This window comes from Chelonoidis abingdonii, chromosome 24 (assembly GCF_003597395.2).
Source record: "Chelonoidis abingdonii isolate Lonesome George chromosome 24, CheloAbing_2.0, whole genome shotgun sequence".
In the NCBI taxonomy this organism is placed as follows: Eukaryota; Metazoa; Chordata; order Testudines; family Testudinidae; genus Chelonoidis; species Chelonoidis abingdonii.
In genome coordinates, this window is record NC_133792.1 from 24910921 (window position 1) to 24927099 (window position 16179).

The 16179-nt window shown below is 47.5% G+C and overlaps 1 protein-coding gene across 5 annotated transcripts in view; it reads left to right on the forward strand.

Moving 5' to 3' along the window:
* The window catches only part of PBX3 (PBX homeobox 3), a 159218-nt gene that overhangs the window by 121726 nt on the left and 21313 nt on the right, over nt 1–16179 (forward strand). For all 5 annotated transcript variants that reach the window (XM_032769259.2, XM_075060432.1, XM_032769256.2 and 2 more), the window contains exons 3-4: nt 5190–5431; nt 14244–14434. In XM_032769259.2, coding sequence (XP_032625150.1) covers nt 5190–5431; nt 14244–14434 — 433 coding nt within the window. The remainder of the gene's footprint in view (nt 1–5189; nt 5432–14243; nt 14435–16179) is intronic.

Consider the following 16179-nt stretch of genomic DNA (forward strand, 5'->3'; position numbering starts at 1 on the left):
TTCAGAAGAGACCCCTCTTCCCAAATGGAACAAGGGAATGAATAAATAAAAGAAAATGGAGGAATCATGAGGCGGAGGCCAGTCCCAAGGGTCAAGCCTTCATTGTGTTGGCAATATTATTCAGTTAGTCAGGATAGTACTGTACAGTTCAGACACTGCAGGTTTCTAATCTGCTTATTTATAATTCAAAAGCTTGCCCATATATTAATGAACCCTTAATGAGCTGTTGAAAATGCCTGAATTAGAGTCAGATTATTAAACTCAAACGGCCCCTGTAATCGTACCATTTGAGTGGGCTTTAGGTACTTTTCATATCTGCAGCTTTCTATTGTGAAGAAGATGGGTTTATTCGAAGAAAGCTTTGTAATAATTTTGACCTGCAATTTATTTATTGGCCTCTGAATACAGCAGTCTATGCAGATGCTCTCGTCTATTATCTGTGGGGGCAGGTGCACAGCATGTAGAAAGACAGCTAATTAGGATTTGCTGAAAGATATGCTAAAACTGTGGTCTTATAACAAAGCCAAGTTCATTGTTAAACAATGTTTTAGTGTCTGTTTATGTGATTTGTCTAAAAATGGTGGAGATACTGAAATGAATGTTGTGGTTATAAGCAGATTAAAATCAGTAGCAAACATGCTTTTTGTTAACCTTATAATGCTCTAATGTCACCAAGGATACTAGATTTTTAAACTTTATATGGACCCATATGTGCATAAGAAGATATTACTGAGCACATTACGTAACAGGAGTGTTAGACTCGGGAGGTAATTGTCCCACTCTGCTTGGACCTGGTGCGGCCTCCGCTGGAGTGTGCACTTCTGGGCACCACATGTTAGGAAAGATGTGGACAAACTGGAGAGTCCAGAGGAGAGCAACAGAAATGATAGAGGGTATAGACAGTCTGACCTATGAGGGAAAGTTAAAAACAAAGCCGACTCTGGGGAGGTGCTGATAACAGTCTTCAAACATGTTAAGAGCTGTTTTTGAGAGGATAGTATTCTTCATGTCCCCTGAGGGTCAGACAGGGAGAAGGGGAAAGCTAGGTTCGATATTAGGTAAAACTCTCTAACTCTAGGGGGAGCTAAGCTCTGGCACAGGCTCCCAAGAGAGGTTGTGGAATCCCTGTCACTGGAGGTTTTTAAGACCAGGCTGGACAAACACCTATCAGGGATGGACTAGGTTTACTTGGGGACTTGAGTTCTTGAGGTCCCTTCCAACCCGACAGTTCTGTGATTTGATATAAAGGGAACCTGCAAAGTGCTTTAAAAATGCACCATTCTGGCTGCTACATTAAGGGGAAAGTATTTGTCTTTTGGTCAGTGCACAGCTAGGTTATTACTGTCTGGCTGAGACCTCCCACTTCTTGTGCCATTAGTACATCTGTAGTTGTTCTGGAAGTGATGTATCCTTGTGTTCTTTCTAGTCTGCTCTGTACCTTAATTCCACCATGCACTGAAAGGTCAGTGAGCTAAACAGTAATAAACTCATAGTTCGATATACTGAGGAATAAAAAAGGGAAACAATAGCCCCAGAGTCTGAGCTTATATGTCAGAAAATACATATATTATCACTGTATTCAAATGGAGAGTAATTTATAAAGGCGGGTGCTAGGTGGGAACAAACGTATGCCCTGTGGATAAAGAAAAGTGTTTTCTCCTTACTAAAGAGTCCAGGAAGTGTTCTGGAGCTTTCTTATCAGAGTCACTTATATATATGATAGGGGAACCGATTGAATGGTTTGTAACTCCAGTATTCCTAAACAGTCTGGTTACACAGAATACAAAGGGTTCCCTGCCTTTTCCCCTTAAAGGAAAACAATCTCCTGTTCATTCTGTGCTGATCTGATGCATATAATTCATAAAGTAACTAGGGAGGATTAGCACATTTATCCCCACACACGAGGTTAACTCTTGTAGGAGTTAGTTAATTAACTCGTGGCTTTGCCATTCATATGAACAATGGAGCTCACTCAGTAGCAAAATAAATGCTAGATCCTGGTATGTTACCTCCCTTTCTTTCCCATTTCTTTGTGTGTTGTCAGACATCCACTCTCTGGGCTGTATGTATCTCTGCTTTGGAATTACGCATATTACTTCCCACTAGGAAGAAAACAGTTCGCCACTCCCGGTGTTACCTGCGTTATAACAGTATATTAGGACTCTGAGCTGCAGACTCTGGCAGCTTGGTCATTTTCAGTGTCTGCTGCTATATTCCTTCCTCTTGTGTGTGGAAGGGGGGATGGGGGGCTCTTTCTTCCATTGACTCCTTTAACCCTCCTTCCAGCCGGTCTCCTCTTGTATTTATTTAAAACCAGGGAGCATTGCCGCCTCTTAGGCATGTTGTTACCAGGAAGCTCAGTAATTGTATTAGTTTCAGTCTAGAAACACACAGTCATTTTGTGCAGAAATTTTTACTCTTTGGCCAGTACTCCAAAGTACAAGGACCAGGAAGCCAGAGGAGTGGGGCCCATTTACCCGAGCGCAGAATTTGGTCCCGAGTGTTTAACTGTCAGGGGAGATGAGTGAAACCACTATTGAAATCTCTGATGGTGAATAAAGACCATTGTAGGCCATAAGATTCAACAGTCGCTGGGGGAAAGTACAGGAAAAGAAACTGACAGAGACAAAGAACAAAGAAATAACGTTAGGAATGGGTATTTAGAAGGAGGCAATTGAAAATGTAAATGGGAGAGGGTTAGAAAACCAGAACGCTGTTCAAAAACTTTAAAGCCAGGCTGGAAGGAGAGAGGAAAAAGACAACAAAAAGGACAATCACCTCAGTAGGGAAGTATCAGAGGGGTAGCCGTGTTAGTCTGGATCTGTAAAAGCAGCAGAGAGTCCTGTGGTACCTTATAGACTAACAGACGTTTTGGAGCGTGAGCTTTCGTGAGTGAATACCCACTTCGTCAGATGCAGGTGGGTATTCACCTACGAAAGCTCACGTCTGACGAAGTGGGTATTCACCCACGAAAGCTCACGCTCCAAAACGTCTGTTAGTCTATAAGGTGCCACAGGATTCTCAGTAGGGAAAAAATTCTTTGTGCGAATTAGAAAGAGAATATACAAGGAAAATGAGTTTCTCTATGTTCTCCTTTCCTCTAGTCTCTTTGACCTGTTGCACTTTCTTTTGCTGACACACACACACATAACAAAGCCTGCCAAATCTTAATTCTAAGAAACTTTCATGAGCTAAGCAGGTGTATTGGCTTGAGCAAGGCTGAGCTGGTAACTTTGATGTCTGTGAGCGGGCAGATGCCGGAATAAAGAGGCAAAGCTGTCTGGACTACTGTTTCAGTGTTCTTTGACCCACATGGTTCTTGGTGCTAACTTTTGGGCTCAGTCAATGAGTGGATGATGATAATACATTATATTTTCAAACCTTGTTCAACCTCCGAACAGGCAACAGAAATAATTTAAAACGACAATGAGACATTTTTATTATCCCAATTAAATTATATGGAATTATATTTTTAAATGAAGGTGACAGGTTTAAAATGTGTGTCTTAGAATGAAATTAAATCTGTGCCTTCTTGTGCCTGGAAGGTTGGCCAATGAGGGGTCGTGTCATGCAATGTGTGGAGTTCAGGACATCAAGGAATCAAATCTGTTTCTAAAAGAGTGTGGGCTGCATTGAGGCTAGCCTAGATAATAGCATTGCTGGTGCTCAGCGGAACACTTGGCAGCTTCTGGAAGTTATTGTCGTGTACGCTGCACTCTACACAGAGTGTGCACCACTGTGTGTAACTAAGAACAGGCGCAGACACAGACGGCAGAATCAGAATGCAAACATTCAAGGTGCCAACTTCCTACCCACTGGGATCCCGTCTAGCTAGTGTGTGAATACCTGGTTTTAAACAGATTTAAAGAGGTTAATTGGGCTGGGAGATCGCTGGTTGTGTTACATCTTTAACAGAAGTGCTGATTCGAGTAGCAATGGCTCTAGTGATATTTATACTAGTGTAATTATTTTTAAACTTTGTTTTCAGCATTGTTGATAACATCTTGGCAGAGTGCCTGCATGCCCTGATTAAACCTACAAATTGTCAGCCTTGATCTGTAGCACTCTGATGAGGTTGCTGACTGGGCATCACTTCGGATGGTCTCATTTTAAAACAGAAATTAGGTTTAAAGTCTTGCTCCCACCAACATACTGCAATAGTGCCGGCAATTTCAAACCCATGTTTAGCATCCCAGCATCCTGACGGCAGTTAAATGCCTGGGTGGTAGGAGAAGGCATCATTCTTCCTTGTTTATATTTAGTGCTTAAATCTGCACTGAGCTCCGGAGTGGTACAGTGTTCTGCATGGCAGGCTGTGTGCAGGAGGGCGTGCTGGGGTCCCACCATCCTCAGCTTTTCATGAAGAAGCACTTCTGTTATCTTGCCCTCACTTCTATCCCCGCCTCTGCCCTTGTAATGCCTAAGCCTTCCACAAGGGGGTTGGGTGCATTGTAGGAGCTCACTGACCTTTGGAGGATGTCTACCTCTGAGGTATGTTCGGTTGACACCAGTGGGACTTATAGCACCAATTTACTCTTGTGGGAAAGTCCCCTGGCGTTCAGTCGAGAACGCTACCCCTTCTGCAGACACTCCAAGTTAACCCTTCGGATTCTGTGGCAGGGATAGATTTCTGCCGAGCAAGTCTCTGCAAGAACACCATGAACCTCAGACAAATAAACAACACAAACTTACTCTGACCATATGTTTTTCTATCCCTGTGATATTGCTAAATAAGTTGTGCTTAGATTTAGATATGTTATTGAAAAATAAAGGAAAACATCATGTGTGAGTATATTCCTGTCATATTTACAGTAAAGAATTAAAAAAACCTATTGGGTATTTGAAAAGTTCTGTGACAAGTCTCTCATCCTCTGTTAAATTCAGTGGGTTTTCAGATTAATTTCTATAGACCCCTATTGGTTTTATTTCTGCTAAATTCTATACGACTTTTCCTTAGGGCTAGGGGAGGCTTGGACCTCTTAGGTCATCATGGTGATGGGGACAGAGCCGTTATCCACCCTCACGCCTGGGGGTCAATGTCTCTCCCAGCAGAGAATGGATTTGTAAAATATTACAGTGACTGGTCCAGCCTGCCCCCAGCAGTGGGGCTGGCTGCAGACAGGAGCTTGCCAGGGCATGGGAAATACTCACTGTGGTTTCTCTGTCTGTCTCTCTCTTTTTTACCCAAGGTTTGAGCATCCGAGGAGCCCAGGAGGAAGACCCTCCCGATCCCCAGCTAATGAGACTGGACAATATGCTTCTGGCAGAAGGGGTTTCAGGTCCTGAGAAAGGTGGGGGATCGGCAGCAGCAGCCGCAGCCGCAGCAGCCTCTGGAGGGTCCTCAGATAACTCTATCGAACACTCAGATTACAGAGCCAAATTGACCCAGATCAGACAAATCTATCACACAGAGTTGGAGAAATATGAACAGGTCAGACATCGCTCTCACAGCCCTGTATGTGCCTGCTGCCACTTGTCTCTGCACCTCTGTTTCTATATAGGGCTTAAAAATTACATTTCTCTCTCTGGCTAAAGAGCTAGGCAGTCGAAAGAAAGGGCTGATGTTGTGGGTGGAGCTCAGTGCCAATGACCAGGCTGGCTGGCATGCCTGGTTCTTATCTGTTTTCCCCGCTGTTATGGCTGGGTGCACACGAAAACAGCCCGAACAGTAGTTCCCCCCACCCTAGAAACTGCTCAGTTAGGGGGCTCTGAGGGTGTGTCTACACAGGGATAACAAACCCACAGCAGGCGTGGGCCAGCTAACTTGGGCTCAGGCTGGAGCAAGCTGGGACCCTGCGAGGGAGGGTCCCAGATCTCTGCCTCCAGCCTGAGTCCAAATGTCTGCACAGTGATGTTAGCTCTGAAGCATGAGCTCTGTGAGCCTGAGTCAGCTGACCTGGGCCAGCTGCAGCTGTGCCACAGGGCTTTTATCCCCGTTCAGATGTACCCTTAGGAGAAGGGGGGGCGTTAAATAGTGCCACTCTGTAAGCCTGTAATGAACCCTAGTAAAATCAGTGCTTCCGTGAGCCAAAATGCTCATGATATCTGGGAGCCATAGCACTTGGGGAGGTTATCAGGTCTTACATGCTAAGGTCAGGCCTGGGCTAGTACTTGCCTGGGAGATGGTTGAGAAACAGGAAATGGTGTTGGTGAATTAATAAGTATCAATCTTCCTCGGAGTTGGCAGTGAATCCAAGACTCTAGCATGGTGCTAGGTGGCCCCTGCTGCTGGAGGTGGTGTCTTTAGAAGTCCTGACCACTTGTGATTTTGAAGATCCCATGGCATTGTTTGCAAGATTTAGAGCATTAGCTTGAGTGTCCTGGGCAAATATATTCTGCCTCCCTAAATTCTGCCTGAAGTTTCAATTGGGTGTGGGTAATCTGTATCTTTCTGTCTATAAACTATAGCCATGTAGATAATATAAAGCACTTCAGGATTATTCAGGATGAAATACACTATATAAATTTAAGATGATAATTTATTATTCATAATAATAAGAAATATGCAAATTAAGTTGATGGTGAAACCTTTTAAGGTTGACATTTGCTCTCAGTATTTTGACATGTTATAAATAATCCTCTGCAGATCCTCAGGGCTGCGGGTTCTTCTCCGGGAGCTGGTGACATGCTGCTCTTGTGGGTTTCATGGACGCTGGGGGAACCTTTAAAAACTGCATTCTGCTCTACTGCTGAGCAGTGTGGCTTCCCTGCCCCCATGCATCCAGCGTGGCAGGGACTGTGCAGTGATAACAGCCTGCAGAGCCATCAGGGAGAGTGATTGTCCTTTGTGTTCCTTTAGTGGACAACTTTGCATCTAAGGAGCTGGAAAAGGCAGGGAGAGAAGAAGAAAAGGGTGTGAGACCCCTGCTGTTGCCAGCCTCAGCCATAATGGCTTCATTTCTCCCTCCAGAGAGGCCCTAGTAAAGCTTATAAACCTTGAACCTACTCTGCTCAACGAACCTAATCAGCTGGTGGTTTCCTGAGCTGAAGTTGGGGAAGTTCTGGACTCACCCCAGCACATTGCTGTGAAGTGTCCCTTTGAACAAAATGAAACCACAACCGAGACCATAAGGCAGTGGTAAAAATCCCACTTGAAAGCACGACAGCAAAGGAAATCACAGGGCTGCTCAGGCTCCGTTCTTTTGCCAGAAGCCGGGAATGGGCGACAGGGGATGGATCACTGGATGATTTCCTGTTCTGTCCATTCCCCCTGGGGCTGCTGGCACTGGCTGCTGTCGGAGGACAGGTCACTGGGCTGGACGGACCCTTGCTCTGGCTCGACTTGGCTGCTCTTCTGTTCTTAGCTACTCTGCTGGGGCTTGGCATGTTCCCCCAGTCTGCTCTGCTGGGGCTTAGCCATGGGAGGGGACTTGCTTGGTCTCCCAGCCAGGTCCTTGGCTGTAGGATGCTCAGACTTTGCATTTTAATCCCACAGAGGCTCTTGGGCTAGTTTAATTTCCTGTTTTATGAAGGTCATTAACACAAAAGAAAACACGGAAGAGGTTAATAGAGTCTCCCTGCGAGGTATTGACAGTAAGGGCCATCTTCTGGCAGAGTCCATGGCTGACTTGCACGCCAGCCCCCTGAAATGCCATGATCTGCCATGTTGGACACTGGTGGGATCTTCAGGTAGGAGCAGCAGGCAACAGGCAGACAGCACAGCTGGTCCTGCTGCTTTGTGTGCGCACTGCCCGCTGCCCAGAGCGACCTGACCAGATGAGCCGGTGGGACAGTTCCTGCTCCTCGCAGGTTCTTGCTTCAGTGCTGCATACACGCCTATTCAACATTCTGGATTTCTTTGTCTCTAACAGATTCCTGCCTCCCCGACGCCAATCAGCACGTCTGCAGGGGCAGCAATAACCCAGAGTCCCTCTTTCTGAGCCTTCCCATCTGCCCCTCTCCCTTCCCTGGGTCTCTCCACAAGGTCTCATCTCTTACAAGCAAACAGTCGCTGAAAGGCCTAGTAGTTCTGGAAGCCTCTTGGCTTTACACTGATTGCAGCTGAGTTGAGATCATTCAAATCTCACAGGCTCTGGAATCTAAGATGCAGCCAGGCTCCCTCTGAGAGGCTCCCGGAGGTCTTGGATCAGCAGCACACATCTGGGTGTCAGGGAGCAGACAGGAAGCTGGGTGGTGGGGAGGGAGTTGTGTCATGTGGACAGCTGAGGAGGCGTCTGGGGACACAGATTGGATGCTTTCCCCAGCTGGTGCAGTCCAGGCCACGTTCTGCTGAAAATGTGGACAGAACCTTTGTTGCTGTGGTTCAAGGCCAGGGCTATTCACACACTGGCCATTAGTCCTGTCTGCGGCCAGCAATCCTTCACTATGTCATTACAGTGCCAGAGGACTCAGTGAGTGACTGACAGTGACTTTGCTCAAAGGTCCTTTTTGTCCATAAAGAAACAACCTGTGCAAGTCCCCAGACTCTTCCCCATACTGAGCTGGGCAGTAATGCTCTGACGAATACATCCCTTTATTCTGCGGAGGTAGCGATGCTCATCAAATGAACAAACGGCCGCCCCAGCAGTGAATTAAAGCCCCTTAGAAAATCCCAGGGGGAGAGGCTGGAGCTGGATTTCGGGCTGAAGTGAATCCCGTGGTTGTGCTAATCTCTAGTTCCTGGCAAATGGTCTTTGGCTGTAATAAGTGTAACGACTGGGGTAGGAGAAGGCGACTAGCTCCATTTACAAAGGTTTCAGCCGAAGTGCCCCTGCCATCTGCTCAAAGCCCAGGAACCAGAGCAGGCTGCGCAGGTGCTGCTAGGAGAGAGAGAGGCAGAGCGGATCTGAAACATGTATCTTTTCCCCATTGAGCCTGACGCCAGCAACATCTACTCTCCAGAAATACGATAATTTCCCAAGCCTGGCAGCAGCCCGTTTGCCTTGAGAATGGGACCGGTCTCCACAGCCGAGAGGCACCCAGGACTGCTTCCCTGTCCTTACTGGCTGCAAGGTTCTGAAAGGCTGTTACTGTCCTACAGGTAAAGAGGAAGCAGACCCACTCCAGCACACAGCTCCCACTGCATGATTCAGGCATGAGGAGTGAGCAGGCCTGCTCCACGTGAGAGGAGGCTGTTCCAAAAGGGGCTCAGTCCAAGTCACCATTTCGCGCTGCCTGCGAACCTTCCGGGTAGGGTGACCAGATAGCAAGTGTGAAAAATCGAGACGGGGGCTAGGGGTAATAGGAGTCTATATAAGAAAAAGCCCTGGATATTAGGACTGTCCCTATAAAATCGGGACGTCTGGTTACCCTGCTTCCAGGGGCTCTTTGCACCCAGGAGCAGAGACCAAAGTGCCGGTTGTGCAGACATTTCCCAGACAGAGTTTGATTCTGACATTGCCAGTTAGGGGAATGCACTTAAAAAAAAAAAAAAAAAGGAAAAGTGTGTCCCACCAGGAGCCGCCCCCCCCCCCCCCCCCCGCCTTGTGGCAGAAGAAATGGTTGAACACAGGCAGTTCTCTCCATAATTTACAGCCACTATAATAGAGATGACATATTGAAAGCTATCTTCTATAATTACACTGAAATACATTTTTGCTGTAGGCAAAAGTATTGTAAGGGTCCCAAGCCTCCCTGAGCAGCTGGGAACCTGCTTTCTGAGTTCACAGATGTCTTCTGAATTCACCCCAAATCAGGGTGAAGCCTGGGCTCCAGACAAGTGCCACTGAGCATGCTGAGAACTCGTCCGAGTGCAGTGTGGCCTAGTGCAGAATATTGTTTGGGGAATGGCTGTCCAGCTGCTGAACTAGGCGAGTCTCCGTCTTGTCCTTGTGCACATCCGAGAAGTCTTGATTAAGCATTAAAGCATGCTGAGGCATTCTTTGCTTCTCTAGGGTTTCTGAGCAGGTTGACGAGGCCAGCCCTTACAACCTGACCTTATTAGTAATGTGCAGGTCACCACGAGGCCTGAAAAATAGTAGCAAGAAATGGCTCAAGTAGCTTGGATATTGTACCTAAACGTGAGAGAACAAGGCCATGTGGCACATTTGTCTGATCTTATTCCACCCCTGGGATTCAGGAGTAACTCTCCAGTGGGTAAATGGTGCACACTAGCGATAGGGAAACTGGAATCAGGCCCTTTCTGTAGTTCCAAAGCAGCAAGCCTTTCCCCAGCATGGGACGGTTCTCGTCTCCTGAAAGCAGGAAGTTCACTGGAACTTTTCAACAGAACGTTTGTGTGTGTTCAGTCTTCTTGGTTTAAGCACACCGGTCTCTCAGCTGCCCCTTAGCAGCCTCATTCTGAGATATCCAGATCTGGTGAAGAGACTGAATTATCTGACCCTTCTGGAGTGCAGTTTAACACCATTTTGGGGCAGAAATATTTTCATGGGGAAAAAATGCCAGAAAATATTTTCACTGCAACTGTTTCCGTTCATACAGGGCTTTGGAAAAAACAGCCCAAATCCTGTGAATAGTGATGAAATTAGGTGGCAAGTGTGGTGCCTGTGACATTTTCTCAGTGCCCAGTATTTTTCAGGGAAACCAGAGCCCCCCTGGGGTCTCAGGAAAAGAGACGTTGTATTTCGGTACCGACGTTCCTTACGGACGTGTGTCATTTACCCGATGAACGAAAGCTTCTTCGATAACAGTCAGATGGGTAAAGATGTTTTTTCTGAAACATCTGAACTGTGGCTCCTGCTGGGGAGCCAATGGTGAAATGCAACTGTAGAACCGACCCTCCCAGACTCTTGCCAGGGACTGGATGCTCATTTCCCTGAGGAGCGCCAGTGAAGGCTGAGTCTGCTCATTGCTGAACATGCTACATGTGGCAGTAAGGACTCAGATCCATAGGGCAAGGATGTCAATGGAGAGATTCCCTGGGATACACCTCTGAGTGTGTTCCAGTCCTGCAGTGGGTTTTATGGTGGGACTGTTAGGATCGTGACTCAATGGGTATGCATGATCAGTTCTGCCCAGGCTGATGCTGGCAGAAATGAACACTACACCTGGGTCAGACATGTGCAAGTGCCCAAAGTTACAAAATATGAGCCCGTGTCGCTTGGCGCAGAACTAAATTTCTGGTCCAGTTTCCAAGAATCCTTAATTTTTATTAGCAAAACCAATAGACCCAAGCAGGGCAAGGCACATGTCTGTGCTCCCAGGTAGTGACCATGTGCCATGTCAGCACATAGCGGAGACTCATGCCAGAGCTGGAGGAACAGAACCCAGAACAGTGAGAACTGGGAGCTATGGTTTGTTTCAGGTTGGCAATATCAAAGCTGCCAAAGCAACGTTTCTCTGATTCGATCGTGCCACCTGCTTGTGGGCGGAGCCCTGGCTTGCCAGGCTTGGCCACCAGTGACACTATGTGTATGTGGTTAAACATGGTTTCCAGGATTACCTCCTCCACTGGAATCAGACCAGACATGCCTGGCAGCCCTACAGGCAGGCAGGGAATCCACTGCTACTGTCTCCCTGCCCTGCCCTGCCCCAATGGGGAGAGGAGGCTCGCAGCCTGGTGCACCTTCCCTCCAGCCCTGATGAGTGGAAATATTTCATTCCCCTGGGATGTCTCCCTGCCCTGCCCTGCCCTGCCCCAACAGGGAGAGGAGGCTCGCAGCCTGGTCCACCTTCCCTCCAGCCATGATGAGTGGAAATATTTCATTCCCCTGGGATGTCTCCAGCCCAGTTCACAAGCGGAACAACTGCCAGTGACCCAGAGAGAGGAGAGGAGCAGTTCCCAGTCTCCTCCCTTGCAGCAGGAGGATCCACTGGCATTCCCAGCCGAGGTACAGGTCTCTCCCCCGTTGGGCAGAGGAAGGGAGCTATGGACCCAGCTGTTTCATTGTTTCGGGCCATAATAAACCCAAGGGAAGCAAAAATGTGCAAATGAAAAACACAGCTCAGATTTGCTCAAATATAAAACCGAGGAAGCCTCACTAGAGCCTGGGAATGGAACTGCAGCTCCCTGCTAGTTGCCTCCCCTCCCTCGCTCCAGCGGTGCCCGTGGAGCCCGAATGGGGACTGAGCGGGAATGTGACCTGGACTCAGTGATGGTGCTGCCGAGCCATCGTCAGGGAGACTCAGCCAGGCCCAAGAGCCGTCACTGCGCTGTGCACTAAGCGAGTCCTGCGCTCCTGCAAGGCAAGGAGCTGAGCCTGTCACACTGCTGCCTCCAAAGCCATGCAGCGAGGATGTAAATTAGCCTGTAATTTACTTTCAGTAGTGTAAAGAAAAAAATCACTTTGCCTGAAGTGTATGCATCTTTCTTAAGGGTGTACCCAGATTTTAATTATCTAAATGTAAATACTTAACGAATTTTACTTAGAGTAATGAGCTAAAGTGCACACTACATAAATGAGATGTTCTAATTAATCATGTATGAACTACTGGTTTAAAGAAAAGCTCCGTGAATTCTGCAAATGTTGGGCTATTGCCAAATTGCTAATCAGCATTTGCATTCATAGATGGCTTCACTTAATAAGTTGTGAGACATTCAGCAAATGTTATAGGAAATGATGAGTTTTTAGATGCATAAACTTTTCCCTTTTCACTCTCCCTCGTGTGGGCTCCTGAAATTCAGATTAGTCATTGAAAACCTGAATGCAAAACAAACCATAAACCCCAGCTTTCGAATCAAAGTGACGCTGACACCACAGTGAGAGCTACATGCTTAGCCTGAGCAAGACTTCTGCAGTTTCCTCTGCCTGATTTAGTGACTGCAGAGTGTCATGGTCATAGCCCAGGAGGTTGGGTACCCGAGAGTGAAATCCTTTGCTCATATTTGGCAGTGATTCTAGCTCAACTTTGCTTTCCTACATCTGCCTTGCTTGGATAATCAAAACACACCCTTGCAAAGGCACCCAAAGCTTCTGAGACATCCTCCTTGGTGCGAAGGCCTTTCATAGGGCCAGACATCCCTTTGTTTTTTGCATGCCTAAAAAATGCAGCTCTCAGCTGGCATACTGCTCGGTCCCTGGTTTTCTGCGGCCAGGTTAGGACAATGACAGGTTTGTACATGGAATATGCTGGAGTTCCATTCTGGGTCCCTAGGAAGAGATTAGTTCTGTAGTTGTAACTTAGTTCCCTCAAGCAGAAAACTGCTGGGTTTTGTTTTTGAACGAGAGGACAGACAGATAAATCAGCATGGTTTGTGACATCACCCAGCCTCTGCTTACGGAGCAGCCAGAATGCCAGCACACCAACGGCTTGTTCATAGCACATCCAGCTCAGGAAAAGTCGCTGGATGAGGCAGCCTGAGAAGTTTAGATTGCACTATCCTCCTCCCTACATAATCTGTGGAGGCAGAAAGGAATGTGAATCCAAAGCTTCCAGCACCTTCTCTCGTCAGTGTTCAGGCCATACTGTGGAGGCCAGGGCCCAGAGAGCCCTGCAGATGTATGGCATATGGCCTCTGTGAAATTATGTCTTTTAAAGGGTTTGCTCTAGGTAAAATCAAAGCTATTTAAATATCATAATCTGCCACAGCTGGTTAAACAATTACTTGCTGTGTGAGAGTGTTGAAGTGCATTCCTAGAAAAGAAGTCATGGTATCAGGTGGGCTTCAAAGATAGGGGGGCCTCACCCACATTTAGATTATTACCTCTGCTCTGCAACAGTGGAGTCCCAGCTACTATTATGCTCTTGCCTGTTGCTATTTATGGCTATAACCTGAGCACACCCTTCCTCTGCGGTGCCCTTCTGCCCCACCTAGAAAAATACACGGGCACTGTCTTTATGATTTATTTCTCTTTAAATGTAAAAAGAGCCATAGCATAGTCATAGCTTGTTTACCCCCCTGGCACTGGAAAAAGAAAAGAGACTCAAACTTTCATTCACAGATATGCATCTGTGTCTATCCGTTGTATTATTGCTGATCAGAGGACGGCTCAGCTCGCTGACAAGGGAAAGACGGGCCATGCTTTAGTGAAGGACCCTGGAGGTCTCTGCCAGATGAGCCCGAGGGCAACCCTGAGGGAGAGAGATGGTTAAGAGCAAGGCCGGGGTGTGGGGGGCGGAACTGGCACGGTATCCCGATCTCCCAAATTAGGAGGAGTCACTCTGTGGCTGCCTGGCCTCTTTTCCTGCGTGCATTGCCCCCCATTGTGAGGTGGCTGAGGATAGCTACTGCAGGCTCCTCACAATTCATTGCCACCGCAGAGCCTGCCATGCACAACACCGGCTGGGGTGTGGCATGCACCTGACCCAGGAAATGCTCGATGGCTTCACACACCAGTGAGGTCAGCGGTTATGTTCCTGTGTGACAGCACAAAACCATCTCTGAGCTGCTTTGTCCTTCACAGGCGTGTAATGAATTCACCACACACGTGATGAACCTTCTCCGAGAACAGAGTCGGACACGTCCCATTTCTCCCAAGGAGATCGAAAGGATGGTGGGCATCATCCATCGAAAATTCAGCTCCATCCAGATGCAGCTCAAACAAAGCACTTGTGAAGCAGTAATGATTCTGAGATCAAGATTCCTTGATGCCAGGTACGTGAGAGGATAGTTTTGCTGCTGCTTTCTTTCAGGCAGTGTTTACTGACATGCTCCAGGATGTGTGTTGATTCACCCCGGGCCATGCCTCTGTTCATCCACTCAATGGGTGCTTCGGGAAGGGGAGGTTCCCTGCAGAAAACTTGCATGGAAATGCTGTGTCTTTTTAACATGTTTAGTATAAGGGTTAAATACTTCAATTCATCTGCCAGAACACATCTCAGAGCTGTACAGGACCTAGGTAAGGGCTGTGACGGGCACCCTGGCAGATATTTGAACAGTTCCAGGGTAAGGTAGCCATGGCGCAGGGTGGGTGTTTTAGAAACGTGTCTTGCAAAATATTGAAATCTGGTAAGGCTGAGCCCAGGTTAGGGTCTGTGTCCTTGTTAACTAGACGTGCCTGGTTGATGTTGTTTACAAAGGGCCAGATTCTGCTGACCTTGCTCCCACCGGGGTGTCCTTTGGACTGTACCACATGAAAGGATGACAGACTCAGGCTCTGAACTTGCACCAGCGAAGCTAGTCAGAACCAGCTTGTAGCAGTCTGGTGGGGTCTCCAGCAGACAGGGTGCTTCTAAAGCTCTCTGGGTCTTTCCCAGGCCTGGGGAACTCTTTCTTTGCTCAGGTTTCAAAGGGGTAGCCGTGCTAGTCTGCATCAGGAAAAACAACGAGGAGTCCTTGGGGCACCTTAGAGACTAACACATTTATTTGGGCCTAAGCTTTCATGAGCTAGAATCCACTTCATCAGATTCAAGGAGTGGAAAATACAGGAGCAGGTATAAATACATGAAAGGATGGAGGATGCTTTACCAAGTGGGAGGTCAGTCAAACAAGACAATTCAACTGACAGCAGTAATGGTGAGGAAATCCAGGGAGTGCTTGATGGCTGCCCAGCATATGCAAGGGGTAGGAAAGTGCATCTGCCTGTCTCTCCATGGAGACATCACCAAGTACTTCAGGGAACAACACCTGGGCGCAGGAGGACAGTGGGTACTTGAGATAGGGTGAGGCTGGACAGAGGAGCTGAGCAATGCAATGCCTGCTGATCTCGAGTGCCAGCTTTCTCCACACGATGGTGCAACAGCAGAAACAGACAGACTGAAATTACAAGCAGTTTATGGAAACAATTAGGTTTCTTTTGAACCACAGAGCAGGCTGCATTAGTGACCACAGGTGTCATTCCTTCCTGGAGAGCTGCACTAATGCAGATTACAGGAACCTATAGCGATTAGGTTCCCTGAGATGTATGGTATATGAGAGGAAACTGAGTAAAACCCTCGGAGCCCAAAGTACTGAGCAGAATCCTAGCAATGCCTCCCTGTAGCTAGTACCTTGCATCTTACACCTGAAAGCTGTTAGGAGCTAAACAGGAATGAAATAATTTCACTAATGAGAAGGTCACTGGCAGGTGTGTTGAATTAGGGTAATTACAAACAGTTGGGGAAATGTCTGCAGCCAGGTAAAGCTTGCAGATGCACATTTGAAAGTGATTTCTTTACAAGGAAGGAAGGTAAATAAGGCCAAATGAGCGGAAGCCCAGTAATGAGATAAACACAGCTCTAGGGAGAGTCTGCCTGCACCAGGGCCTGCTGGGGGGAGTAACAGAGCCGCACAGATGGGACTGAGCACTGGGGCATTGACGATCTACTGCGTACTGGCCTGAGGCACTGGCATTGAGCTCGCAAGCAGCCCTAAGGGGAATGGAACTTTGAAGAAAATGTTCAATGGGTCCTTTCCGAAGA